At 40.9% G+C, this 27,192-nt stretch overlaps 1 protein-coding gene across 7 annotated transcripts in view; it reads right to left on the minus strand.

Moving 5' to 3' along the window:
- TNIK (TRAF2 and NCK interacting kinase) overlaps window positions 1-27,192 on the minus strand; it is a 414,289-nt gene that overhangs the window by 293,290 nt on the left and 93,807 nt on the right. For all 7 annotated transcript variants that reach the window (XM_049709762.1, XM_049709760.1, XM_049709759.1 and 4 more), the window contains exon 2: window positions 26,957-27,022. In XM_049709762.1, the coding sequence (XP_049565719.1) occupies window positions 26,957-27,022 (66 nt within the window). The remainder of the gene's footprint in view (window positions 1-26,956; window positions 27,023-27,192) is intronic.

Here is a 27,192-nt window from a genome sequence, read left to right on the forward strand (position 1 = left end):
AGTCTTTTTCTTCAATGATTATTCTGATTGTATCTCAGACCCAGTATCTCATCACAACCAAGTCAGCTATTTAAGAATTGTTTGGTGGTTTACTCAAAAGGCACAAATGAGCTTAAACGCCTCACTCGTTTCAGTAAAATGAAAAGGGCAGCCCCTTTGTCACATGAATCTGCCCAACCAATTTTCAGACCAAGCTTTCAACATGCCTGGTCTGAGCAGAAATCAACATTTCAAACTAAGTGTGTTTCTTCCTTCCTCTCCCATTACTCAATTCAGTTCTCAGTCTTTGCCTCTTCCTAGAAATAGTACTATTTCATTTCTCAACTCCTCCAAGCCCCCAATGCAAAAAAAGGACCCTCAAACCAAACAATTCTCCTTTAACGCCTGAATCTTGACCGTTTGCATTTCTCTCTGCATGACTACAGCACAATTTTAATTTTCACTTTGCATTCACATGTCAGGGAAGTTAAACATATGACCCTTCAGTGGGCAGTTTTCGTAAACTCCTCCCAAAGGGCTTGACCTTGAGATTGCCTGCAAACTCCAAAAGTAGCTCCCTCTTTGAATAAACAAGTATTCTTTATATTCTTTGTAGGTTATGAAACAGCCACAAGAAGGTGTAGGGGTTTTGTGGTGATAGTGGTGGTGGTGGTGGTGGTGGTGGTGGTGGTGGTGGTGGTGGTGTGTGTGTGTGTGTGTGTGTGTGTGTGTGTGTGTGTTTTCATTTTCCTTTTTTTCTAATGCAACAGTTTTATATTATGGCCAATCAGTACTAAAAACTGTGGAAATCACACCCAAGAAAGGAATTACTGATGGCCTCATTTCAGGCAAGTACTAGATGATTAGACCTTCCTTTGTATTTTGCACAGCTCAGAATTATAAAAGCCAACGCCTGAGCTTTGCGAACATTGCCCCCAAATAGAATCACAACAAAATTCCTCTACTTAACCCACTACATATATTTTTCTTAATCATCTCTTTCCACATCAACCTTAAGAAATTCTCATTTTTCTTAACTGACTCCTACTTGAAACTATCCCCATTTTATTACAACAAATTTGCTAAGATGGTTTAGGATTATTAGCCTTACCAAAATTATGGATACTATTTTATGTAAGAATATTTAACTCTGTATATTTACAACATAGTTGCCATAAGGATCCAACCAATATAGAAGCTGCTGAGATTAATAACTCATTTGTACAGAGATCATGTACTCGGGCCCCAGCTCTGACACCATCAACACTTTTCCTAAATTGGACTTCCCAATCCCTTTATTAGAGATAATGAATTCGTCTCATGGCCAGGAGCAGATAATGATTTCTCCACTGATATGAATCAACCCCCTTGGGGTTCGGAATACGTCTTCATTGTATCCTTGTTCTTGAACAAAAGTACTGCTTCCGTCCGATTTTTTCCCTTCTTAACTTACCCAAATGATTTTCATTCTTACCTCACTCAACAACTTGTCAATTCGAGAACAGGAGCTATTTCCTTTCTTTGTTTGGGATTCTGGCTGCAACCCAGGCACCATTTTCCAAGTAATTAATGAACCCTGCAATGTCCTGGCTTGTGACCACCAGCCTCCTCCTTTGTTATATTTCTTGCCGGGAGAAGGACTGAATACAGGAGCAGGCAGTAGGCTGCCGCTTAATGAAGAGCAAGCTGCTATTTTTTAGGTGAAAATATCCTGAGTTCTTTTACTTTAGCCACAGGGCAAAAGTGTGTGTTTATAGTTGTAGCTGAGGCTCATGAAGAAATCTGAGAAACAGAAGTCTTTAAGAGTTAGAGATTTCTAACAGACTGTCAGGAGATGAAATGGGGCACACAATCTGGTGGGGGGCGGGGGGGGGACTCGACCTTTGCGCCCACCTGAAAACCCAGAGTTGCTTTTCCTGCATCAGCAAAGAGAAAACCCGAGAAGACGCAGTTTTTTGTGAAGGGCATGAAGAGATAAAAAATGAAAGTGGACTTTTTTTTCCTTCCCTATTCCTTAGAAACAAAGGAATAAAATGTTGAGGTTTTCTTTACCATGATCATTCATGTATTCAAAAAATACGCTTTCGGGGCTTCCCTGGTGGCGCAGTGGTTGGGAGTCCGCCTGCCGATGCAGGGGACGCAGGTTCGTGCACCGGTCGGGGGGTGTCCCGCATGCCGCGGAGCGGCTGGGCCCGTGAGCCATGGCCGCTGAGCCTGTGCGTCCGGAGCCTGTGCTCCACAACGGGAGAGGCCACGGCAGTGGGAGGCCCGCGTACCGCAAAAAAAAAAATGCTTTCGATGTCTTCTAGGTATCTAGCATTGATCTAGATGCTAAGATAGAGTACTCATTAAACAGAGTCCTTATCCTCAAGGAAGAGTTTAGTGGACAGAGACTGAAATGAATGAATGAATGAATGGCAGATTAATGATGATTGCTATGGAAGAAAAAATTAAACACAGTAAGGAGAACAACGAATAGGAGGTCCAGGGTGTGAGGTGTTACTTTCTAAGAGGTGGTCTGGAAGGCCCCTAATAAAATGACATTTGAGCAGAGACCTGGAGGAAGTGAAGGAGCAAGCAGCAGGGGTATCTGGAGAAGATTCCAGGCAGATGGGACAGCAGGAACAAAGGCACTGCAGTCAGCCCACGCTTGACATGGTTGATCACTAATTCCTCTAAAAGCTTAACAATCTCTGCGGAATCGAGCCACTGTAGATAAATAACCACTCTTTTAAGCCCCAAAACATTGATTCTTACCATTTATGAAGTAAAATCATTGAAACTATGTTATATAACCCTCTGCCCTGTAAGAGATATGGTCCATAATTATATCTTTTCAGATGACTCCAATATATGTGTCACACTTTATTCATGGACATACAAAGCACATAATCTATGCACTACATTCTACTTATTCTTTTACTGATTAAACATCTAGTCTTTACGAGGTACTGCACTAGTTACTGGGAATAATATGATGAGCAAAGTAGGTAAGTCCCTGTCCTCACAGAGCTTGCAGTCAGATAAAGGAGAAAGGCATTATTCCACTATACATGCCACGTAATCTGAGTGTAGCGCCCTGATTTGGGGGGTGGGGTGTGAGAACCGAAAACAGGAACTGGGGTCTTCTGAAGGATGAGGAAAGGTTTTTGTGAGGAAGTGACATGAAGGAGTTAATAAGAGGAGAAGGAGCATTCCAGGAAGAAGGAACAGCATATGCAAAGGCCTTGAGATGGGCAGGAACAAATTAGGTTAGCTGTATTAAAAGAAAGCAATGAGGGACGTCCCTGGTGGTGCAGTGGTTAGGAATCCGCCCGCCAATGCAGGAGACATGGGTTCAAGCCCTGGTCCGGGAAGATCCCACGTGCCACGGAGCAACTAAGCCCGTGCGCCACAACTACTGAGCCTGCACTCTAGAGCCCACGAGCCACAGCTATTGAGTCTGTGAGCCACAACTACTGAAGCCCACGCGCCTAGAGCCCGTGCTCCGCAACAAGAGAAGCCACCGCAATGAGAAGCCCGTGCACCACAAGGAAGACCCAATGCAGCCAAAACTTAATTAATCAAAGCAATGAAAACTGAGTTTGGAGAAGAAGCTGTAGTCACATCATGCTGGGCCTTGTAGGCTAAGTTTGGTCTTGATCAAATGGGAAACCATTTGAAGGCTTTTAGGTGGAGAGAGACAGAGTCAAGTAAACATTTCATTTGACCTCTCTGGCTGCACAGTGGGAATGCAGGGCTGCAGGGATAACTCCAGGGGAGAATCCACTGCAGGCACTCGGATGAGAGGATATGCATTGCCTGGACCTGGAGAGGGGTGGTAGAGACAGAAAACAGAAGAGGGAACTGAGAAGAAATAAGAAAGTACAGTCAGCCGAGCTTGGTGATGAAATCAAATTCAGGAGATTAAGATGTTATGGGCGACTCATAGTTGGTTTTTGGAGTCATAGTAATGCCCTTCATTCATTGGTTCTTGCTGGAGAAAAAAAGAAAGAAAAAAGAACAAGACATCCTATCTCAGGCACCAATCACACAGAGCACAGTATGTCTCTTCTCTTTGGCAGTCAGGCTGGTTCTAAGTAGTATCTAGATCCCTGGTATTCAAGTCCTCAGTGGCCCCAAAGCTGGCCTTTGGCTGAGAAGGGGCTATCACAAAAAAAATGAGAAGAGAAGCCTGTAGGCTACGTTAGACTCGGGACAAATGAGCTCCTGATACAGATGACTCTGTTTCAACTCCATTATCGTGGCACTTAGCTGGTCACACCTACAGAGAAATCAGCAAATTGGGTGACCCGTTAGGATTTTCTTTCCAGAGAGCAAAGTACCTAAATAAAGACCCTTGCGTTTAGCATAGAACACAAAGACATCTGAGCAGCAGCAATTTGAGAGAACTTCAAGTGTGGCATTTAGGTTTGAGAGAGGAAGTTAGAAATCAGAGAACTGATCTCACAAACAAAAAGCTTTTATAATAGCTTGCCCTGGATAAGACAGTAATAAGAGGACAAAGAGAAAAACCGTCCTCCTCTAAATACCAAGGAAACCTAGGGAAATGACTTCTTAAAAAGGAGCAGGTGAAAAGAAGAATTTTAGTGTCATCAGGAGTGACTGTTCTTCCTCTTTGCCAGAAATAGCTAAGCGTCTAAATCACTCATGTGGCCCTAAGAAAGGAGGTGCTTACAAATGAGCGTGAAGCCAAACAGTGCTTTATAGATTCTTCTAGGCTCGTCTAAGAATCCTAATGGACTTTATTCACCTTAAGATCACCTGATTATGGTCACAACAGATTAGCATAATACCTGTAGTTTACTTGTTTTGGACATAAATCCATCATAAACCCAATTCCTACCCTTGACCATAGGTTTATTTTGTTTTGTTTTGTTTAAAAAAGGCTTTCTAAGCCTTAAATGCCTTATGCCTGGGTTTCCAAACCAGAGACGATGTACTCCTAGGGGCACATCATCCTATAGAAACTGATGAGGGTAGTCATCAGTCAGCCATTAATAAATAATAAACTGTAATCTGCCTTCGCTGATCAAACTTGCCTTAATTGCTCTACAAAAACGTGCAAGTCCTTCAAGCATCACATAGCCTAAACAATAAAACGTTTGCCCAAGTTGTTTTTCAGAAATGTGGAGTCAACTGTGTCCAGTGTGAGCTCAGGCCATTTGGTTACGACTGGTTAGGACCACTGACCCTCTAACTGGGCAAGCACCAGTATCCACTAGGTGACTTTTTGAGGTCAGAGGGCCAAAAACTCTACCCTTAGAGCGTGCTAAGGCCACCATATTCTGAACATGCGTCCCACGAAGAAGCCAGTAGCTAGCTTAGTTGTGCCTGCGCAGAACGACGATTACCTCACTTTTTTCTGATCTCCAGTCACCTTTCCCCATGCTCCCCACACCTCAGGCCACCCTGCTTCTTTATCTCATAAATATCCGGAGCCCTTCACCTTCTGGGAGGCGGACCTGGGACTTGTCTCCTCACTTGGCTGCCTCGTGAATAAACCCTTTCTCTGCTGCAAACCGCAGCATCTCTGCATTTGGCTTGCTGCACGTTGCGCAAATGAACCTGGTTTGGTAACGTTATGCCCAGCAGGGGTGGGAAACTACAAAACTCTTTTTTAAATTTACCTTTCTGTAAGAATTAAGTTCAGATAATTTGAAGTTGAAGCAACAATAACTATTCCAATGTATAAAAGGCAGAATCCACCCGAATTTTCAAGTTAAAACACAAGACTTCAAATATATTTCATTTTTGTGGTTTCCCCACCACCACCTTGAAGGAAGCCCCCAGACCTCTTGATATCAGGAGATGCATAGTTACAGGCTGACTCCTCCACGGGGCACTGTGGGTACAGCGCCTGGGACCCACGATGCTTTTTGCAGCTGACAAAAATGTCCTACGAATTTTAGAATCAGAAGAAAACAATTAACTCTTTGGTCAAAGTAAATGTTTTAATATATAATATTAATATATTTGTCTTTATGCCAAGGAAATTGTAATATCTAACTTAAAATGTTTTTTATGGAGTCAGGAGACCACAAAGGCAAAAGTAAGAGCCTAGGTCCATGAGAATCACACTGTGACCCTGGGTAGTTGGTATTGTTGTGCTGGTAAACCTCAAAACACAGGTGACAATAATATTTCTTAAAGTATGGTGGTCCAAATAACACCATGATGTGATGGGACAATGGTTAACATTTTTAATTTGAAAAGTATGTATTACCTATTAAAGTGTAATTAAAAATAATGGATTTCCCATTCATGGTAGCAATAAAGTTTCCTTTTTGGAAAATTAGAAATTTGGATAATGGTCTGATTGCTTAATTCCATTTTAAATCATATATCATAATTGTTTTTCAGAATGAGTAGGTCACAATGTTGAGAGCAAGAAATATTTGTTGGTTGGAACAAAGCATCTCCTTTTACTGGCACATGAAATGGTCCTACGTAAGTCTTGCATTGTACGGACAGAAGCAGATAAGTGATAAAGATTCCTCACAAGAATAAGACATTCATGTAAAAATGAGATCAGCAAGTCCAGTCCATCCAGCCGGGATCATTTTACAAGGGTCAGACAGCCTTGGGGCATAAACTAATCATTCCAGGGTCTGGAGGAAGCCACCTCCTGATTCCCAAGAGGCAGCATCACATGATTAGATTGTTTACCTTTGCTCAACACAAATTTGACACATTTTCCCAAAACTACCTGTCTGGGGCCCTGTCAAAATACAATGATGGAAAGTCAGAATAATGTTCTGGCCCAGTATGTCTAACATTCCAAAAATCCATTCCATTTCAGTCATGTTTTGGAGGTAGGGAAGGATATTTTCCCCACTAGTACTTGAAATCAATCCATTCTTGCATGCTTTAGCTGCCCAGAGCATAGACTCATTGCTGAATTCGAAGCAGCCAGTGGCATCCAGGACCTTCGAAAAGTAGTATTCTAGCGCTTCTTTTTTCTCTTGTACGTCTTCGAGCTGTTAACTTAGAGGGAAGGGACTTACCTACTCTCAAAGCAAGAAGGCCTTATGTTGTTTTTAATGGCCGATGAAATTTTTCCCAGGGATCTGCAAGAAGGGCTGCCCAAAGAAAATTCTATATATTTCTCATGAACATTTACAGAACCGCAAAGCAAATAAGACATAGAACACAACACTACTGCAAACATTTTTGAGGAGAGTAAATAAGATTCTCAGTTGTTTCATTCAGCTCTGCCAGTATTAGCTCTACCATCATCCTCACCTAGTATCTGGACAAAAATATTGTAGCTAGTAATAAGCAGAATCAGGATTTGAACTCAGGTCTGCTTAGACCCAAAGTCATGTTCTTAACCCCTGGAACAAAGCTGGTAGTCAGTACATATTTTTGAATCTGAATCTAGATAAGGGAACCGGTCTTTTTGACCCAGGATGCTGAAGTATTTTCTGGAGCTACTGTACAGCTAATCTCAACTCCCAGAATGAAGGAGTTCCGTAAAACAGCTGAAGAGATTAAATAATACCAGATTCAAGTATCCTTTCTAAGGAACGGTTTCCCAGACAAGATGACAGTGATGCAGAGATTCTAGCCACTCCTCGGAACAGATCCTGCTGGAATAACAACACAGAATTCACCCTGGGCCCCTGAATGAGACAGGGAGAGAGCTGTGTGACCCCACTAGGTAGGGTGTACGAGCCCCATACCAGTCTAAAGAAGCTACAGAAGACAGACCTCCACCCTTCTTCCACCCAATAAAGATTTCTTGGGGTTCATGTCTCTCAAGGGGGATTTGAGGCAGGAGATAGATGGGCCCCAGGCCGAGCAGCTGGAGTTCGTCCCCTGTGGATAGATACTCCAAAATAGCAAGGAGGGACGAGAAGCTGAGCCCTGCCCAGGTAAGAGATAAAAAAGACCATATATTCCTCATTCTCGAAGTCAAGGAGACCTTCCCAACTACACACACACAGAAAGGCTCCTTGAAGGTCAAAAAGGGAGGGGGTGCCACCCCATAATAGGTGATGTCAACCTACCCATAGGCCTCTTCACTAGAATCCATCGTGGCTAAGAGATGCACGTGCACACACGGGAGGAGCCTGAGATGAACCAAATATGGACTCAGAACCAGACAAAGCAAGACGATTGGCCAAAGGAAGCCCAGAAGAAATGCCCCATATAAGTGATTCAAACTACCACGAGGGTACGGCTCTCTCTGAGTTCACCCATGTGTCTATCCACACGTACTACTTTTCCTCCAAATAAACACTTTACGTGCTTCACTACTTTCCGTCTTTGCGGGAATTTTTTTCTGCAAAGCCGAAGGGCCAGGGCCTTGTCACTAGCCACTGGTCCTGGTGGTCTAGTGGCTAGCATTCGGCGCTCTCACTGCCGCGGCCCAACCTCAATCTCTGGCCAGCAACGGAAACCCTGCTTCAAGCCACTGCAGGCCGAGGCCACCCAAGATCATATTTGATTTTATTCCTTGTTGAAATCCAATTGGGATGAGAAAAATTAACTATTACAATTAAATAAGCAGGAGAAAGTGAAAGATTTCCATGTAAAAAGCTTAAAGTTCTGTTCCTTTAAAAAAAAAAAAAGTCTAAAGAAACTCAATCCTTTAACTGGGACTCCAGATAACAGACTGTACTGTATATAGAAAGTAGCTAACACTTTTTTTTTTTTGAATACTCATTTTATTTTTAAATTCTTCTAAATGCATTTCATGTATCATCTCATTTAATCTTTATGAACTCTATGAACTTTATGAATAATAGGTACTATTATTATTCCTATTTTTCAGCAGATGAAACCAAGGTACAGAAAGGTTAAGCAATGAGCTCTAGGTCGAACAGCCAGTAAGTGGCAGAGTCAAGATTCTAGACTCAAGGGATCTAATGCCAAAGCCTATGCTCTTAACCACTTTGCTCTGCTGCTTCTTATAATAATAATTACCACTTACTGGATACTTTATTACGTGCCGTATATGCCTTATGTACATTATCTCATTTACTATTCCCAACCACCACAGGAAGGGTGTTTGTATGTACATTGTATATATGCATGCAGATATAGAAGTAGGTGTGTGTATATGTGCGTGTGTATATGTGCATGTGAATGATTCTAGCTTCTATCCCATCACCCTAAAACATGTGACAAATCTCTCAACTCTTGAAAGAAAGCCATCTTAGATACTCTGTGATTAATCATATGAAGTGTTCACACAAAAACTGCATTGTGCCTCACCTTCTCATATTTCCAGTAGGTGATCTGATTGAATCTTTATTTTGAGAAGAACAGAATTCATTTACTCTCATGTTCTTGTTCTTTTTATTTCATTTTAATATGAAATATAACAGCGCCAGAGAAAGTTCTGCAACATCTTAAAGGACAGAGTTTTAGGACTATCACTGACTTTATAAAAGTTCCAAGTAAAAACCTCCAAGGCATAGTAGCAGTCAAATGTCTCTGTACAGACGCAGCCAATCTGTATGTACTTTGCACTTGAAGACTGTAAGTCTCCACCATCACGGTTATCGCCAGAGCTAAGAAGATCTGCCTTCTCCCCTTCACTGATCCAAGTGTGGGACTTATCTCTGTGGACGTGACAAGTCAGCCACCAGTGGGCATCAAGGCCTTGCCTTCGCCTTCTCACTTCCCGGAGGAAGAGTTCAACACAGAGGCTAGATGGCCCATTCAGGCACCCAGTCTATTCTGAATCTGGATTTATGCCTTCTCTTTATCTAGAAAAGGTGTTTTCACCTAATCAAGTGGTCTCCAGTTCTCAGGGCCAACGAAGTGGCCTAATTTCATGCTTCCCAAATTTAAATGTGCCTACAAATTATCTGGGGAATCTCATTAAAAAGCAGATTCTGGGGACTTCCCTGGAGGTCCAGTGGTTAAGACTCCACCCTTTCACTGCAGGGGGCGAGGGTTTGATCCCTGGTCAGGGAGCTAAGTTCCTGCATGCCACATGGTGAGGCACAAAAAAAAAGGGGGGGGGGAGATATTTGTTTGAATTTTTGAAAGGCCCACCTAGGGTTCAAATCCATAGTGATCTAAAAAAATTTCCATTATAGTCATGTGGCATTAAAAACTCTAGACAGTCCTTAGAAATATCCATTCAGTTTTTAAGCTTTCGGACTCCACAAGGATGTCTCACTCCGGATAGGGAGAGAGACCATTATTCCACACGTGAAGCTAAAGGCATCCCTTCCGTCACTGAGCCACCTGTTCTCTAGTGCCCAGTGATCCACAGAGTAAGCAACTAATAATTTCAGATTCTCCAAAATGGTGAATCCTTGACCTAAATGTGTTTAATACTCAGTAAGCCTCTCTAACTCAGACTACTTTGGATGCGAGAGTTGGTACTACTATGTAAATAAGGAACTATTTTACTGTATAGTTAAATGAAACAAATACATGCAGTACAAATTCTCTGGAGGAAATACTCTAATATTGAAGAACAACTTGTGATTAGCATATCAATAGGAATACATAAACAGCAGTTTTAAAATACCTGAGGGCACTTGAGGACAGGTTTTTTAACAAACTTCTTAAGCTTCTGTTTATAGTCTGAAACTACTTGGAAAACTCTTTCTTGTAAGACACTTTAAAAGGTCAAGTTCAGCCCACATCTCCTCTTTGAAAATTAATAAGTTTTTAATGGACTCAGAGATGCAGAAATGATGTCAAGCTTACTTGATTGACCAAACCAAAGAACCTTCTAGAATAGCAGCATGTTTTGGCTGGGTTTCTACCATTAAGTCACTTGTCCTCTTAAGTAGGATATTTTAAAGTACACTTATTTTGACATATTAGCAGAATTACTAGGTCACTTGTAAGCAGCAAAATAATTCTCTTTAACCTTTTTAAAATGGTCAAAGAGAAGAAATAAAGTATATAAACAATGCTGAGGAATAATGGCTTGCTAGTGTTACCTCTCCATTTTAAAAGGGACCCTACTGCCGATGCAGGGGACACGGGTTCGTGTCCCAGTCTGGGAAGATCCCACATGTCGCGGAGCGGCTGGGCCCATGAGCCATGGCCGCTGAGCCTGCGCGTCCGGAGCCTGTGCTCCGCAACGGGAGAGGCCACAACAGTGAGAGGCCGGCGTACAGCAAAAAAAAAAAAAAAAAGGGACCCTAAGAACTGGGGACCATAGATCTCTGTTAAGCCAGAAATTTTTAAATTAAAGGTTAAATCACTGAATGCTTGAGTTCAGCCCCACCTTGCTTTCATTCTTCCAATGAATTATATCTGCTTAAGTCTTTGGTGTCAAAAGGTTGTAGGTGGGTTCAACTTCCAGTTGTTGGAGTGACCTAGGGCAAGTCAAGCTTTCTAAGGCCAGACTCTTCATCTGAAGAGCAGGGATCATAAGTATTAAGTTATCTACCTCATGACGCTGTGGAATGGAGCCTTTCCTATAATGGGCATGAGTACTATATATATATACACTATACATATATATTTACATACCAGTACTGCTTGTATTGTTAGCAGAACAAAGTCAGTCCTTGAGCTTTAAAGAGACACATGAACCACAAGAAAAGTCAAGAACTTCCACTTAAAACCACAATGAGATACCACTGCACACCTGTCAGAATGGCTATCATCAAACAGACAACAAATAACAAGTGTTGGTGAGGTGTGCACTGTTGTTGGGACGGCACATTGGTGAAGCCACCATGGAAAACAATATAGAGGCTCCTCAAAAAGTTAAAAATAGAACTGCTATAAGATCCAGCAATTTCACTTCTGAGTATTTACTCAAAGAAAACAAAAACACTAATTCAAAAAGATATATGCATTCCAATGTTCATTGAGGCATTATTTATAATAGCTAAGATATGGAAGCAACCTAAGTGTCCATGGATAGACAAATGGATAAAGATATGGTACATACATATATATAATTCAATATCACTCAGCCATAAAAAAGAATGAAATCTTGCCATTTGCAACAACATGGATGGACTTAGAGGATATTAAGTGAAATAAGTCACACAGAGAAAGACAAATACCACAGGATCTCACTTACATGTGGAATCTTAAAAACAAACCAAACAAACAGAACAAAAACAGACTCATAGATACAGAGAATAAACGGGTGGTTGCCAGAGAGAGGGAGAGGGGACATAGGTGAAGGGGATAAAGAGGTCCAAACCTCCACTTATATAATAAATAAGTCACAGGGATACAGCATAAGGAATATGGTCAATAATAATGTAATAACTTTGCATGGAACAATTGGTTACTAGACTTATGGTGGTGATCATTTCATGATATTTGCAAATGTCAAACGATTATGTAGTATACCTGAAACTAACATAACATTGTACACCAACTATATTTCAATTAAAAAAAAAAATACTGCCACCTAAAGCACAAGTTAAATCTATGAAACTCCTATAACCACAAGAGAGGACCCAAGGGCAACAACCATAAGGACACTGTTCTTTAACAAACTACCAAGAGTTCTGAATGCATCCTAACCTCTAAGGTTCAAATCTAGAAAGAGAGAAACATTCTTCCTCAATGTGACCTTCCACGGCACACAGGTCATTGGGCTGTGTCTTTACCTGTAAGTCAGCTCTCAGGCTTTGAGCATTTCATCGAGATGCTCCAGTCCTACATCCAAGCAAAGCTGATATTGGTTAGTTCTTACAACTTTTATTCTGGAGAATGTTCTGTAAATATCCTCCAAGCTCCAAATCCCCCCCAAAGTGTATGTTAGTATGAAGAGCCATTATCCTAACAAAATCAGCTTTTCTGGCCACATACATATCATAGGGTGACACTGCACCACCAGGAACTGTCCTCAACTGCTACCTCTTCTTAGGGAGCACTCCAATTCCAATAAAGCATAGAGCCCTGTCAACACCAACACCAAAAAGATACACATACCCTTGTACATCTACTCATTTTTTTAAACTAATATTCAGCACTAGGCACTTAACTGCTTCTATTTTAACCCAAAACACAAACAGTGAAGAGGGGATTTTCTCCCCCATATTTACTCTGGAAGAGACACCAGCCACAGAGAAGTCAGTTAAACCTCATGTGCCCACAGACCTGAGGTGGTTAGCTCCCTGAGCTGTGTTCCTCAAGGAAATCTGGAAAGAAAACCTCTGGGCTTTGACCAGGACCTCAGAGAGCAGAGAGGAGGGCTCCTTAGGAGAGCTCTGTGGGATCCTGAGCTCTGTGGGTCACACCCTTCCTGAGAGGCAAGATCCTGAGTAAGATGTTGAAACCTCTGGATGTTCATGGTCTCCGTCAGCAAATGGGTATCATAACCCCACACAATCTCTGGATTCAAGTGTTAGAACAACAACATGAGGACCATAGACTTGGAAATGCCGAGACACTCCCTGGAGACCAATGCATGGAGTAAAGAGTCTCTTCAACACTGATCACGCAGACGGCAGAATGCTGGGGGTGATGGAATTTGTGACTGGAGTGCGATGGGAAGCACGGTCAGTACCTGCCTTACTTTCACACGTTCACAAATATATGGATTTGAAGGAGAACTAACACCACGATACATAGTATTTAGGACAAACTTCAAAGACCACAACTGACCATGGTATTACTCATCAGCTGAACCAGTATTCATAAATCTCCTTTGCTTCTGGACTGGAAAGGAATGGTCAAACAACGAGCTTTTTGTCTGGACGCCACTATTTTTGTTTTGGGTTTTGTTGGCAGCCTTGTTGTTGTTTTTGCCTCCCTATTTTGTGTTTTTCCTTATCCCCTACCAACACTCCAACACTGGTTTCTTGGACACACCTTAAATTTAGAACATATTTACTCAGATGATTAACTGTAGTCATTAGTCTTGTTCAAGCAAGTCTTGTCCTGAGCAACGGGTAAGCTGGAGACCCAAGGAAGAGGGCAGCCTCCGCTCTTCATCAGGCATCTGCTCATCCCACCCCATCCCCAACCTGCTGCAGACCATTCAGGCTGGTGCCCAGCACCTCCTCCTTTCAGCACTCACAGACGGGCAGATCCGTATGGGGAGGGGAGCAGCCTGGGTGCTTAGCTTCCGTGATAGGTTTCTTCAGGGAATGAAAGGTTTTGAAAGTTCTGAAGGATCTCTCAACGTGGGTAAGTGGGTACAAAATTGTAGAACCAAAAGTACTAAACATTTAGGTGACAAAACATTCCTCTTCTGCTCAAATCATCAGAAGGGTTAGCTGGGGGAAATCAGAATCTGCTTAATTTGAAACTCCTTTTAAGAGAATATACAATCAACTCTGCCTCCATCCAAACAAAAAGACTCATTGTCTTTGGTTTTCACTAACTTTCACTCTTTTGACACATAAAGAGAAAGAATGAGGTGAATACAGGTCAAACTTCTCATTGAAGCAGCTGACAATAGTCTTTAGAGGCACTGCTGGAGTTCTTGGGTCATGGGCGCTACCTACTTAAAATCTGCAGAAAAGGAAAAAAAAAAAAAAAAGTGACTAGTGTGATCCTTAATGGAAACAGAAATCGAGAGTCTCTACAGAGAGATTCCCAACCTGCATTCACGATACATGATTCAACAAATAGTTTGTATCTTGATACTGTTGCCAGATCACTGTCTACTACATTACCCAGAAATTCTGTCCTTTTATCCTCTGTTTCCCTGTCTCTCCCCATCCTCAAGCCCAAACACACAAACCTAGGCCCCTACAAGGGGGGAAAACACAAAGGCAAAGAGTAAGCGATCTACCACAATGCCACACCAGGCTACAGCTAACTGGAGAGAAAAGCACAGATTATGCACTGGCAAATATTTGCATGGTCTCCAGAGCAGTAAGTTTCATCCATTTGCTCACAAAAGTACACGACTGCAGCTGACAGAATAAATCAATTCCATTCAACAAACATTTATCAAGCTCCGGTCTGATTGCAGAGTCTTTTGGAGGAAAAATCACGCACCTGGATATTGGAGCTGATTTTTGAAGACGTCTAGAAATATGCTATTCCTGCCCCCTCCCACCAAAAACAAGTCATGAGAAAACGAGCAACCACCTCCCTCAGATGACCAGCACAGCAGCATTTTACATTGTAAAATGTAACAAGCCCAAGTTCCTCTTTGTAGATGGAAAAGAATTCCCTTCTTATCTTTCTGGGGAAATAGCAATTTTGCTTGTTGTATAAAAACATAGTGTAAGAAACCAGTGATTAATTACCCAACCATCAATCACCTTTCAGTATTTTGGATATAAAGATTAGACCAACTATATATTGAAACAAGTTATGTCATCACTGCTTTATATTATATATTCAGACTTACCAGGGATTCACTTGAAATGAATTCTAAACATGCAATGCAAGAGCAGGGCAAAACCAATCCCTACCAAACACCTAGGGGGATTCTCCATCCCCTGCTCCCACCCCAGATTTCCTTCTGGGGAACTTGTGTGTGGAGCTGAGAGAATTTAGGCTATGTGACCACGAGCCAGGCTCTATAGCCTACTTGTTGACCTCAGGAAAGTCATTTATAAACTGAGACCTAACTTCTTCAACTTTAAAACACGGATAATCATATCCCTTCTGTCTCACTTGTGAGGATACTGTGAAGGTCAAATAGAATAATGAAGATGAAGGTTTTATAAAAATTGTTATAATCATCAATATTGATGTTCAATTCCACAGTCCTGGAGACAGGGGAGCAAAAGGAAAACCTAAGAAAACCCACCTCTGTTCCCAGAAATGTGTAACAGGGTCTTTACAAGTTTAAACAGCCTGTAGCCATTTAGCCACAGGGACAGTTTTCGATCATGTCCATGAAACCAGTTTCAAAAAGAAGGCAAAACAGGTTTTTTCTTATCCTATTTTTTTTCTGTTATAATGCATGGTAGGTGGACACTGTTTTGATGTAACTTATCAGTATTTAGCAGCTGTTGGCTAGTATTAAATATTATATTGAGGGTCAGTCTCCTTGATGTATATGTTTCAACAGTTGAGATTAAGCAAAAATGACACATATTCCACTGAGATAGGGCATTCCAAGCTCAGCGAAACATGAAAGTGGTAGCCTTTTTTTTAAAGTTGATACTTTTAACCATCTACTCTGTATCGGCACTAGAGAAAAAGTAAAGTAATGTTCTGAAACTCAAGGAGCTCTGAGTTTAGAGTGGAAACAGCCAGACAGAACATTACAAAACAGTGAGGGCAGGATGATGAGGAGAGGTCAGCAAGTGTCCCAGGGTGCAGAGAAGGAGGGCTACCGCTGAGCCAAGGGTTAAGGCTGTCAGGTAGGTGGCACGGATAAACAGAAACTGCTAGCACTGTGACAGCACTGCGCAGGCGTGAGTCAGGATCCGCCCAACACAAGGCTGGACAGGGAGATAGAGGTCGCGTCCTGAGGAATCTGGGCCTGGGGACCTCATCTGCTCTGTGGACAGATGCAGGAGGGGTGTTCAGGGGAGTGGCGCACTGGAGAAAGGACAGCTGCATCGGGGACACCCTGACCACCTCCTTCCAGAACATTCTGCTGTCGTATGAAATACTGGAGTTTCATAGGGAAGAAAAAAAAATTTACTTACTAAAAGAGAAAACAGGTGCTACATTTAAAGGTAAAGGGGAATCTCATTATAAAAGTGTGATAAAAATAATCACAGCCCAGTTTAATAGAGAAAACATTAACAACACTGTGTTAGGATTCATAGAAGATGTTTGCACATTGATTGACCTCTACCTCTACTTCTACCTCCACCTGAGAAGGATCATTTTATTTAGACATAAACAGGCTAAAAACGTCAAGGGCTTCAGCCGGTTTCAGCTTCCTGGACCAAGATGCTGCTCTGCAGGGGCTGGGCAGTCAGTCACCTGGAGGATAAAGCAGCCAGTGAGTCATCCTGAGGAACACAGACACACGGACACGCAGAGGTGCAGGACCCTTCCGGCCTTGTTGGAGAAGAGGTGTTACAAGAAACTCTCCAGGAAACCATCACTTCTACAATTAAGTTTACTGGGAATACTTTTTAAAAGGAAGACCAGAGGCTGGGGGAAAGAGGGGGAGTGGGCAGTAGGGAATTACTGTTTACTGAGTACAGAGTTTCAGTTTGGGCTGGTGAAAAAGTTCTAGATTTGGATAGTGGCGATGGTTGCACAACAATGTGAATGTACTTAATGCTGCTGAACAATATTTTATGGCATGGATATTTTAGCACAATAAGAGAGGGTGGGGGAAGGAGAGAGGGAGAGAGAAGGAATGAGGCAAAACTAAAAAGTACTAAGATTTCTAGCAAATTCAACTGAGAGCCTCCTACTGCGTTCCTGAACGTGATGCACAGGACAAAACTGAATTTCTCAAGAAATACTCTGAAGAAAAGCATCATCTGGAACATGCTAGTGGCCAAAGACTATATGTCCCAACCGGCTATATTATGTAATCACGGGCAAGTTTTCTAAAACAATAGAGCACCTTCCCCCGAAAGGAGACTGAGCTCTTCACATAATTTAGTTCATAACTCTTCCCTGCAGTCTAGAAAGATGATCTCGTTATTATCATTATTATTATGGTAGCTATTTTGTATTTATTAAGAGTTCTCGGTAAGCCAGCTGCTATCCTCTCTTCCTTTGTCGTAGATGGGAACAAAACACACAGCAGTTCTGTGCATGGCCTGGGAAAGTAAGCAACAGGACCAAAATCAGAAGCAATGCCCAAGGCCACAGCACGCGACAGAAGAGGCTGTACTCTGCCGGATTTGGAGGCCCGGGCAAGGCTTCCCTCCCCCATTCCAGATTCTCACCACCGAGCAGGGCTCCTACTTAATAGAGAACACATACTTGCTTGCCAAAGAGTAGATACTTATTTTTGCATTTGCAAAATATCCAAGTGGACTTAATAAAATTATATTTGAGGTTAAACCACAAAGATAAGAAATTTAATCCAGGGCCCCAATTAATTATTCTTCTTAAGAGAGTCTCAAATGTTTCCCACGTCTAAAAGAGTTACAACTGTGCATGGCCCTAAATTCTGTGCCTGTAATCCTGACCGAGTTTCATTTCACAGGTTACCAAAAAAGCCCAAATAATAATTACATAGTAACTATTGATTGTTTAATTACTTGAGACTGCCTTATAATCACCAAATCATGAAGGGTGTTAAGAGATCTATAAACTACACATCACCAGGGTGCTGTGCACCAAATTATTTGGTAATTCACTGATATGAGGTGGAAGGGAAGAATTTTGAACTAAAGTAATCTAAACACTTCTAAGGAAAGGTGGTACACATGTGCCGATAATAGATGTTTATTCTAAAGGCTGATGTTGAATAAATGAACAAACAAGGTAAACAAAACCCCAGGATAGAGATAAGAGTGGAAGAGACTCCTCCCCAAAGGCAAAGACCCCAAAAAGATCCTGTAAGCTACCTGAGAGGCAATACCTTAGCCCAGTGGATCTCAATTCTGGCTTTGCGTTAGAAGCATCTGGGAAGTGCTGGAAACTAGCTTTACACAGTCCTACTCCAGACCTACTAGAACCAGATCTCTAGAGAAGGGTCCAGATATGTTTAGTTTTTCAAAGCTATCCAGATGATTTCCATAAACAGTGAGGGCTGAGAAACACTAGTAGCAAAAAGAAATCCTACAAAGTCCCCTGTGGCAAGTTTTAGTAGCAACTCCGGAGGTCTGGCCACCCAGCGGAGAAAGTGACCTTCCTTATGCATATGGGACACAGGCTCACAAAGGTCTTTCCTCTGTGCTTACATGGCAGCCATCTAATTCATTACACCCAATGGTCACAGCATGAGGTGACATCGTCTTGAGCCAAAGGAGATGCAAAGAACATGGGGATTTATGAAAAGCTCATCAAGCCAACCCATTTCAAGGGTAAATGATTCTACTTACGGGGCAGGAGTAAAATTGTTACCTATAATTCTGGCCAACTGCAATGAAAGTACCTTCTGAGACTAAATAATAATAACTAAATAATCCTAAAGTCTTAGCTACAGTCAAATGAACCTATGACTAAGAACAATGCTTTGCACGTGTGCTACAGCATCTTAGAGACATGTCTATTTGATGTCAAAAATCACAATTTCTGCGCTCCTAGAAAAATAGTGCTTGGGTATTTTTGGCAGGTACAACTTTTTTTAATTGAATGAAACCAACTAGTACCCTTGGGCTATATCAATTTTAATAGATAATCTGTTACTATAAACAGTATGAAAATTATTTTTAAAGGTGATCGACATACTAGACCTGGCCCAAGAGCCTGGTTTATAGGGAAACAGGAAAGATAGACCTGCAGCCATGTTTTATATAAAATGCCCCTGATGCAAAGGATGATACGGAGGCTGCAGCAATGGGGAGATGGACACTCAGCTACGGTACCCGGACATAAGCCATCCCGATTTTCTGTGTTCTATGGAATAGTTCCAAGAGGCATTAAAAGCAGTTACTTGGGTAGGGAGAGGAGAGGGGAGATTCCACAGTTAAATAAATTGGGAAAATATTGGGTAGAACAAAGTACTATAAATGCTAATCTTCAAGAGTAAGGGATGGTTAGGAGCACTATGAAACCTCTTTAGTCACTCTATTCTTTTTTCACAGAGCTGATCTTGGGGTTCCACTGAACACACTTTGAGAAATGTGACTGTCTAGCTAACAAATGTCAGTGAGGCAAAGGCAAAGCCAGAGAGACCTCCACTCAATCCAATGACCCTGTTTGCCTGAAGATCACAAAACAGAAGGGGTGCAAGAATGAATCTGTAGCTGGGGTCAGGCCACCCAGAGGGGACTTTCATGTACTTGGTAACACACAGCTTAATGGGCACAAGGATGAAGAGAGAAAGGTCGACTCAGGATTAAGCTTCCCTAGTCCCTGTATACAGGACTCTGCCACCTACCTTGTAATAAAATAAAAGACGATAGCAATAATCAAACCTTAAGTGGACATAGCAGTTTAAATTTAACAAAGTACTTTCATAGTCCTTAATTCATTTCAATCTCACAGTAACCTGATGGGATATATCAGGAAAGGTTTTTTTTTTTGTTTTTTTTGGGTTTTTTTGCGGTACGCAGGCCTCTCACTGCTGTGGTCTCTCGCATAGCGGAGCACAGGCTCCGGACGCGCAGGCTCAGCAGCCATGGCTCATGGGCCCAGCCACTCCACGGCATGTGGGATCTTCCCGGACCAGGGCACGAACCCGTGTCCCCTGCATCGGCAGGCGGACTCTCAACCACTGCGCCACCAGGGAAGCCCAGGAAAGGCATTTTTATCCTCATTTTACAGATGAGAAAACCTGAAGCTCTAAATGGTGATATGGCAAGCTCAAAGCTACGGCAAGTTAGAGGTAGAGCCAAACCCATAAAGACATAACCTCAGTTCCTAAGTGAGGTCCTTACTACCCCACTCTCCTTACGAATCTCATAAAAAGGGCTCTCTACTTAGATCTTGCACAATCTTAAGGAGAAGAACTGTCGATTCTCCCCCCAAATTTGTAAAATATATAATTATTTAAAAATCACTCTCACCTCAGTAAAACCTCAGTAAAAAAAGAGTGCTACACCCAATTCTTCTTACGTCCTCTAATAATCTACTTCTTCTTACAAATTATTGAGAAATTGGCTTTCTTTAAACAAAGACCAACTATAACCTACTTCTTCTTACAAATTATTGAGAAGTTGTCTTTCTTTAAACAAAGACCAACTATAGTATCTGAATGGCAATTATATCATCCAATGCCATAAAGAAGAATTAAGAATTGGGTTTAATATAAATAATGCAATTCTGAACATACCTAAAAAACCAAGAACTCCAAGGTAGAAGGTGAAGCACAAAGATGTGTGTGTTTCTGACCTCATCTTCTATGAATGCTTCTTGCACATCAGAAACTCTTCTGCAAAACCAAGACCAAGGAAAGAGCTGGTAAGCCAGGCTCCCCCTGGCGCATGTGTTTGGGAAGAAGAAAAGGTTGCTGAGTGCCTACACTGTGTCAGGCACTGGGCTGAGGGATTCCACACACATTACACTTCAGTTTTCATAACAACCCTACACTGTACTATTACTAACAGTACTGTTACTCAGAGAGCAAGTTGGCCATCTTCACAAAACTAGAACGAGGCAGAAACAGACTGGACGCCAGCTCAGTCCTGCTCCTAAGTCCTTTCCATTACACTCCTTTCCACTTATGAAAATGTTAAATTATACCCCAACATATGCACATGCCCAGGCCTCTAAGCTTTTTCCAAATCCCCTTCCCACAATTCATTCAGGTCCCCACTCTGACTCATATTGCCCTACATTCTACGCTCCCACTGTCTCTGTTTGCACATCAATTTCAAGAGTTTTTGTTATTTTCTCTTACGCTTAGAGAAGTGGTCCTCAGCTGCGGAGAACTTTGCCCCTCAGGAGACAGCTGGCAATGTCTGGAGACATTTCTGATTGTCAGGACTTTGGGGTGCACTGGCATCTCATGGGTGGAGGCCAAGGACGCTGCTAAACATCCTACAATGCACAGGACAGCACCTCCACAACCAAGAGCTATCTGACCCCAATGTTTCTCAACCCAGTGCCAAGGCTGAGAAACCCCGCCTTGAAGGGATAATGTGGTTTAATAAATGTGCTTTAGTTTCCTCCCCTATAAAATCATGAGGAGTAACTAAGACACCATATAGGAGAAGCTTTAGCACACAGTAAGCATTCTAACTAAACATTAAGTAATTAGTTAATCTGATTGCACACTTTTTAGAGTAGGAACCACCTTGGTTGGCTCTGCCTTCTTCCCACACAAAGCACAGGGCTTTTGTCACGGGCACTCAACAAATGTGAAATAATGTATTCTTTATATTTGAATTTTTGTTTAAAAAACAAATGCCACTATTATTTAAGAAACACAACATTCTCCCATACTCACTCCTTACCAAACAAGAAGTGAATAGTATAATTCATGATTCATTAGAACAGAATATGAAAAGCTACATTGCATCCTGAGTATGTCATAGAATCACCTCCATAGCAAGACTATCAATAAACCTACTATTAAAATGTTTTGTCTCACTTCAACAGAAAATTTATTAAGAGATCACAATATATAGATTTAAGGAAATCTCATGCAACAGGCTCAGATTCTTCTGTCTATGCCAGGTCAGTTTTTGACCGTATCAATTGTCAGGTCTTGAGTTGAATTACTCAGAAACCACCTTAAACTGTAATCACAAGCATGTCAAATAAAAGCAGCAAAAGTCAAATCTCAGAATGAGTATGTCAGAACTGGCTGGCATCACATCTCAGGTCCAGATCTTTGCGCGTTTTTACTTTTCTCAGTTTATGCATGTTAGAGTCGGCACAAAAACCCTACAGTAAATGATTACAAAAAACATTAGGATTAACATTCACTCAAGTGGCCCTACAACAGGATAATCTACAATCGTTTTTGCAGGGTTTCTGGAGGTGTGGCCCCAGGGCCCTGAACATCAGAAGGAACCCATACACTTATTAGAAGTGCAGATTCCTGGACCCCAGCCAGACCTACTGAATCAAAATTTGAAAGGTTATGCCTGGAAATCTACATTTTTCATCATTTCTCAAATATTTGTTTTGCATAGTAAACTCTGGGATATCTGTTTTGCATAGTAAACTCTGAGAACCTCTTCCAGGAGGGTGAACCCCAGAAAATTGATTTGCCTCGTTTTTAAATTTCCAGCATGTATCTTTCTTCTACAGACTATCAATCATTAATTTAACATAAAATCCACACCCCTACCATAAAAAACAGGGAGAGAATTCTGCTGATGACTTTTGTCCAAATATGCACATCTGAAGTCAGCAGACTGACATTTTATGGGAAATGCTGAAAAAACTGGGAATGAATATAAATAGAATTATCAAGGAAAACAGAGCTCCATTCTGGGCCACACACAGGTCACCATCTACTATGTACCAGATGGAGGATACAGTGATGGCTAGACGGACTAGGTCCCTACCCTTATTTTTTCCTTATTATGCATTTAAATTGTTTAATATATACATAAACAAAGAAGTAAAATACTTTCGGAGAGTGGCAATGCCATGAAGACAAAAAAACAAGTTGACAGAGAAAGTCATTGGGAGGAGGGAGGCAGTGGCAATGGCTGGCTCTATTAGATACAAGGATGAAAAGTGGTTTCCTTGAGCAGGTAACATTTGAGCTGGGACCTGAAGGAGAGAAAGCTAGCCATGAGAGGGCTGAGGGGCAAGTGCTCTAGACAGAAGAAACTATTACTAGAAAGACCCTGAGGTGAGAAAAAGGTTCGCATGAAAATATTATTGAAATTAAATCAGAAATCAGATAATACACACAAAATGTTTCATGACATAGAAAACTATTTTAAAGTATGAAGGATTATTTTTATTAATATGTTAGAATCGTTTCAGGGCAGAAGCCAGGATAATGAAGGACCTCAAGTCTAAGTCATACGAAGAATTAATTCAGCAACTGTGGCTACATTGCCTGGAGATGAGGAGACACAAGTATGTGTTTGGGGGAAGAAGGGAGAAGTCTTCTTCAAATATCTGAAGGACTATGTTCTTGTGGAAGAAGATTACATTTATTTTTTTAAATAGCTCCGAGGGAGTGAAAGGAGCTTGAACTGGTAAACATTTTAGGAAGGGAGAATCTTGGCTCAACATGATAATGAACATTCAAAGGGAACTGCAGGCAAATGGAATGACTGGGAGGTAATGAATCCCACACAGGTGGAGGTGATCAAGGATGGGCTGAACAGACGCTGGCAGAGGCATGATTGGGCTAGATGACCTATAAGGACCTTTGAAACCCTTTGAACACACACACACACAACACACTCAGTCACAGTGTTCTCTCTCAACAAGTACTATAACCACCAATATGGCCTCTTTACTTCAGACTTTACAACCTAGAGGAGGTTTTAAGAGAAACCTGAGAGATACTGAGGAATCCACCATATTCCCAATTCACGTTGTCACCCCAGAATAAAGTACATCTCCATCTCTGCAATAACGAATATACAGTTCCAAAGGGCAAATTAAGAAACAGGATAGACTAACATTCATTCTTGAAATCTGTGGCTAAGATTTAATGGTGTTTTAGCAATAAACATTAAACAATTATTTGGACCTATTAAAATAATTACTCTATTTTAACAAAAATGTGTCTGGATTCCATTAGGTCCCAATAAGTGGCATGCCAATGCATAGCCAAAGCCTTTAGCAAACGGGTATGTGGCCTTTGGTTGGTTCATTTTTTTCATGGGAGCCATAGGCCCAAGAAGATGATTTCCTCATAAAAAACCCTGACAGAGCCTCTTTACTCTTCATTATTTATGCAATCTGTCTAGAAAATAAAGCAAAAAACAGATACTGAACTACCACTTGACCACCTGGGACCAAAACGATAAACAAATCTAACCTTCCAAGGAGAGACAGACCAAGCTAGACTTGGGAGTAAGGCTAGAAGCAACTTTGAAAAGCTAAGTGTTGTTAATGACCTTTATATAAAATATGTTTCCACATCTAGATTTAAGTGGCTTATATGAAGATATACTTCAAGAAATACTCTCTTAATATCTACATATACTTTTTGTGTATTGAATTAAGTCTACTTCTTAAAAACTACTTGTAAATAAAATTATATTATGACTCTCTTAGGACAGCTTATTAAAAGAAACTTATAAGAATCTTTCCAGAAAAGAAAGGCTACATCTGTATAATTGTACGTAAAATTATACCTCATTTTATGAAATCCAGGAACAACAAAAGCCAGGGTTACAAAAAATTAAAATCAAAGATTTAATGTAAAGAAAGTATTTATCACAGACTTTTTTGGTACAGAAATCTGTTCCTAGGGCTTAAAAATTTATATTTATGTTTACACTATTTTAGAAATATACCTATTCCATAAAAGTTAAATATAACCTATAATGTGGACAATCACTTCCTAAATTATTTCTCTTCGGGTTCATGTGTATTTGAGTTCAGGTTTTGCAGTTTATTAAGCTTTAATCCTTCAGGGCTCAGAGTAACAGCAGGACTGGATTAGTGACCCAGAAAACCCAGGTGTCTCTGTTCTTGAGGGGGTGCCACCTAATATCATCTGGGTCGTCTAGAAACCAAACCCTTAACTGGGCACGGAGGATTAATCCTTCAGGTAAATCATTCCAAGCCCCCAAAACATTTATAGCAAACACTCTCACTTGACTAATGCGCAGAAAAGCTGCTGTACCACAAAACAATACATAGGGCTGGTAAAAGAAACCAAGCCTCCTGTCTCAAAGTCCAATGTTATCACCATGGCCACCTTTGCAGTCTCCCCTCAGCTTGAGAGAAGCCAAATTTCTGTATCAACCTCTAAGAGAAGGGCATCCTTTAGAACAATAGTGTTAACAACGTAGTTGGTGAATTTCTTTCCTCTCTGAAGATCTGAGACCTCTTGCGACTTGTTTCCTTTTTTTTTTTCAAGTAACAAGAAATTAGGGCTAATTTTGGATTTTCCAAACATTCTCATCCTTAATTGAGAATCCTTATCTCTTTGTTATCCTCCCTTGCAAGAGTGTATACAGTCCACCTCTTGGACTAGTGGACAAAGCTGTGAATCATCTCCCAGATGTGTATTCTACAGGTGGGAAGCACAGGACAATGGAATGGCACTATAAAACCAACAGCATTATACAGAGTTGCTTCTCCAAATTGACAGCGAAACAGAAGTAATTCTCTACCTAAATCAGGGCTTAATTCATAAGCTCACATTAATTCACAAGTTCAATCCAACTTCTCAAAATGCAATAGCACAATCTTCCAACCTGATTATCTTCACTGAAAGTATTTAAAAGCATTTGCTGAGACACCTTTCTTTCTTGTGTCAGACAGGATCAGTGTCAAGTGAACAGCTGGAGTAGACTACATTCTGTCTAATTGCAGGGGGTTGACATTTTAGGAAATAATCATTTCTTGCAAGAGGGAAATTTTCCCCTGGAGTGGACACCAAAGGGTACCTCCTGGTAAATAAAGGCTTAAGTATTTATATGTGTATATATATATATATATATGTATGTATGTATATACACACACATATACTTTTGACATTCTGTAGAATCGGAAATATTACAATCTAGATTACTTCTACAATAATTTCAATCAACTAAGAGAAGTTTAGGACTCAAAGAAGTAATTTTTAAAAAATAGAACAACAAGAGAGAATTTGTAGTGAAAATGCCATCCCATATCACTACCACGCTGGAAAGTGACGGATATTTCCCTTGAAATAATCATGCGGAAACAGTTGGTTTGTTTTGAAGGCATTTATTTCAATAGCTCATTCACTAAAACCCCCTGAGCTTTAGTCCAAAAAGTTAATTTCCATTTTCTTTTGATAATCAGGAGAATCAACCCACTTTTCTAAACAATCACTTTTTCAGATCATTTTCTGGGAGAAAATATGTTTTAAAAGCATGTTTGGAGTGAATTTGTAAGTAAAAATTTAGTAAAAAGGAGAGACGAACTTTTCATTCCTCAGCTCAATCTCGGCTCAAGTTTAACTTTTAAGTATTTCCTATCTTGTAAGAGTCGTTGCTGCCATTAGGCCTTTCTTTGTGAGGTGGCCAGTTTTCTCCTAGCATTGTTCACTAAATTCATTTAACTCATGCCCTAGGCCAGTAACAAATCTACTTTTCCAGCTGTGATACTTTAATAGCTTAAATTTCTAAAGTAAATAGCATCCTTCACGCCTTTGAAAACCAGTTCTGGCAGTGATTAAAGTAAAGAAACGAAACATTTAAAGAGCTTCATATATGCACCATCAGAATGCATGTGTCAGCTATAAGCTCTATAATATATAATGAAGGAAATGCCCAAATCCCAGAATCCGGTTTAGGCAGTGGGACTACAGATACATTTAAAAAGATGGAGAGTCAATTAACAAGTATATTATCTCATTTTAAATCTGTTATGAGACATGTATGAGTGAGAACAGACAGCACTGCTATTCAGCATTCATGAACCGAAATCACACATAAGCCATGTTCAAGCTCAAGGAACTCACCTTATACACTTGTCCGTAGGTTCCATTGCCAACAAGTTCCACCAATTCAAAGATCCCTGCAGGGTCCTGAAAGAAAATAAACAATAAAAAGTCAAAACGATATTCTAGCCGTTGTCTTCATCAAAAGCAAATACGCATTTAAAATAAGCAAATAAATAACAACTTTAGCTTTGGGGGGGGCTCTCATATGTTAATATTAAACAGCATTAAAATTTAATTCAGCTGTGGCTATGAGA

The sequence above is a fragment of the Orcinus orca genome, chromosome 5 (genome assembly GCF_937001465.1).
Source record: "Orcinus orca chromosome 5, mOrcOrc1.1, whole genome shotgun sequence".
Taxonomy (NCBI): domain Eukaryota; kingdom Metazoa; phylum Chordata; class Mammalia; order Artiodactyla; family Delphinidae; genus Orcinus; species Orcinus orca.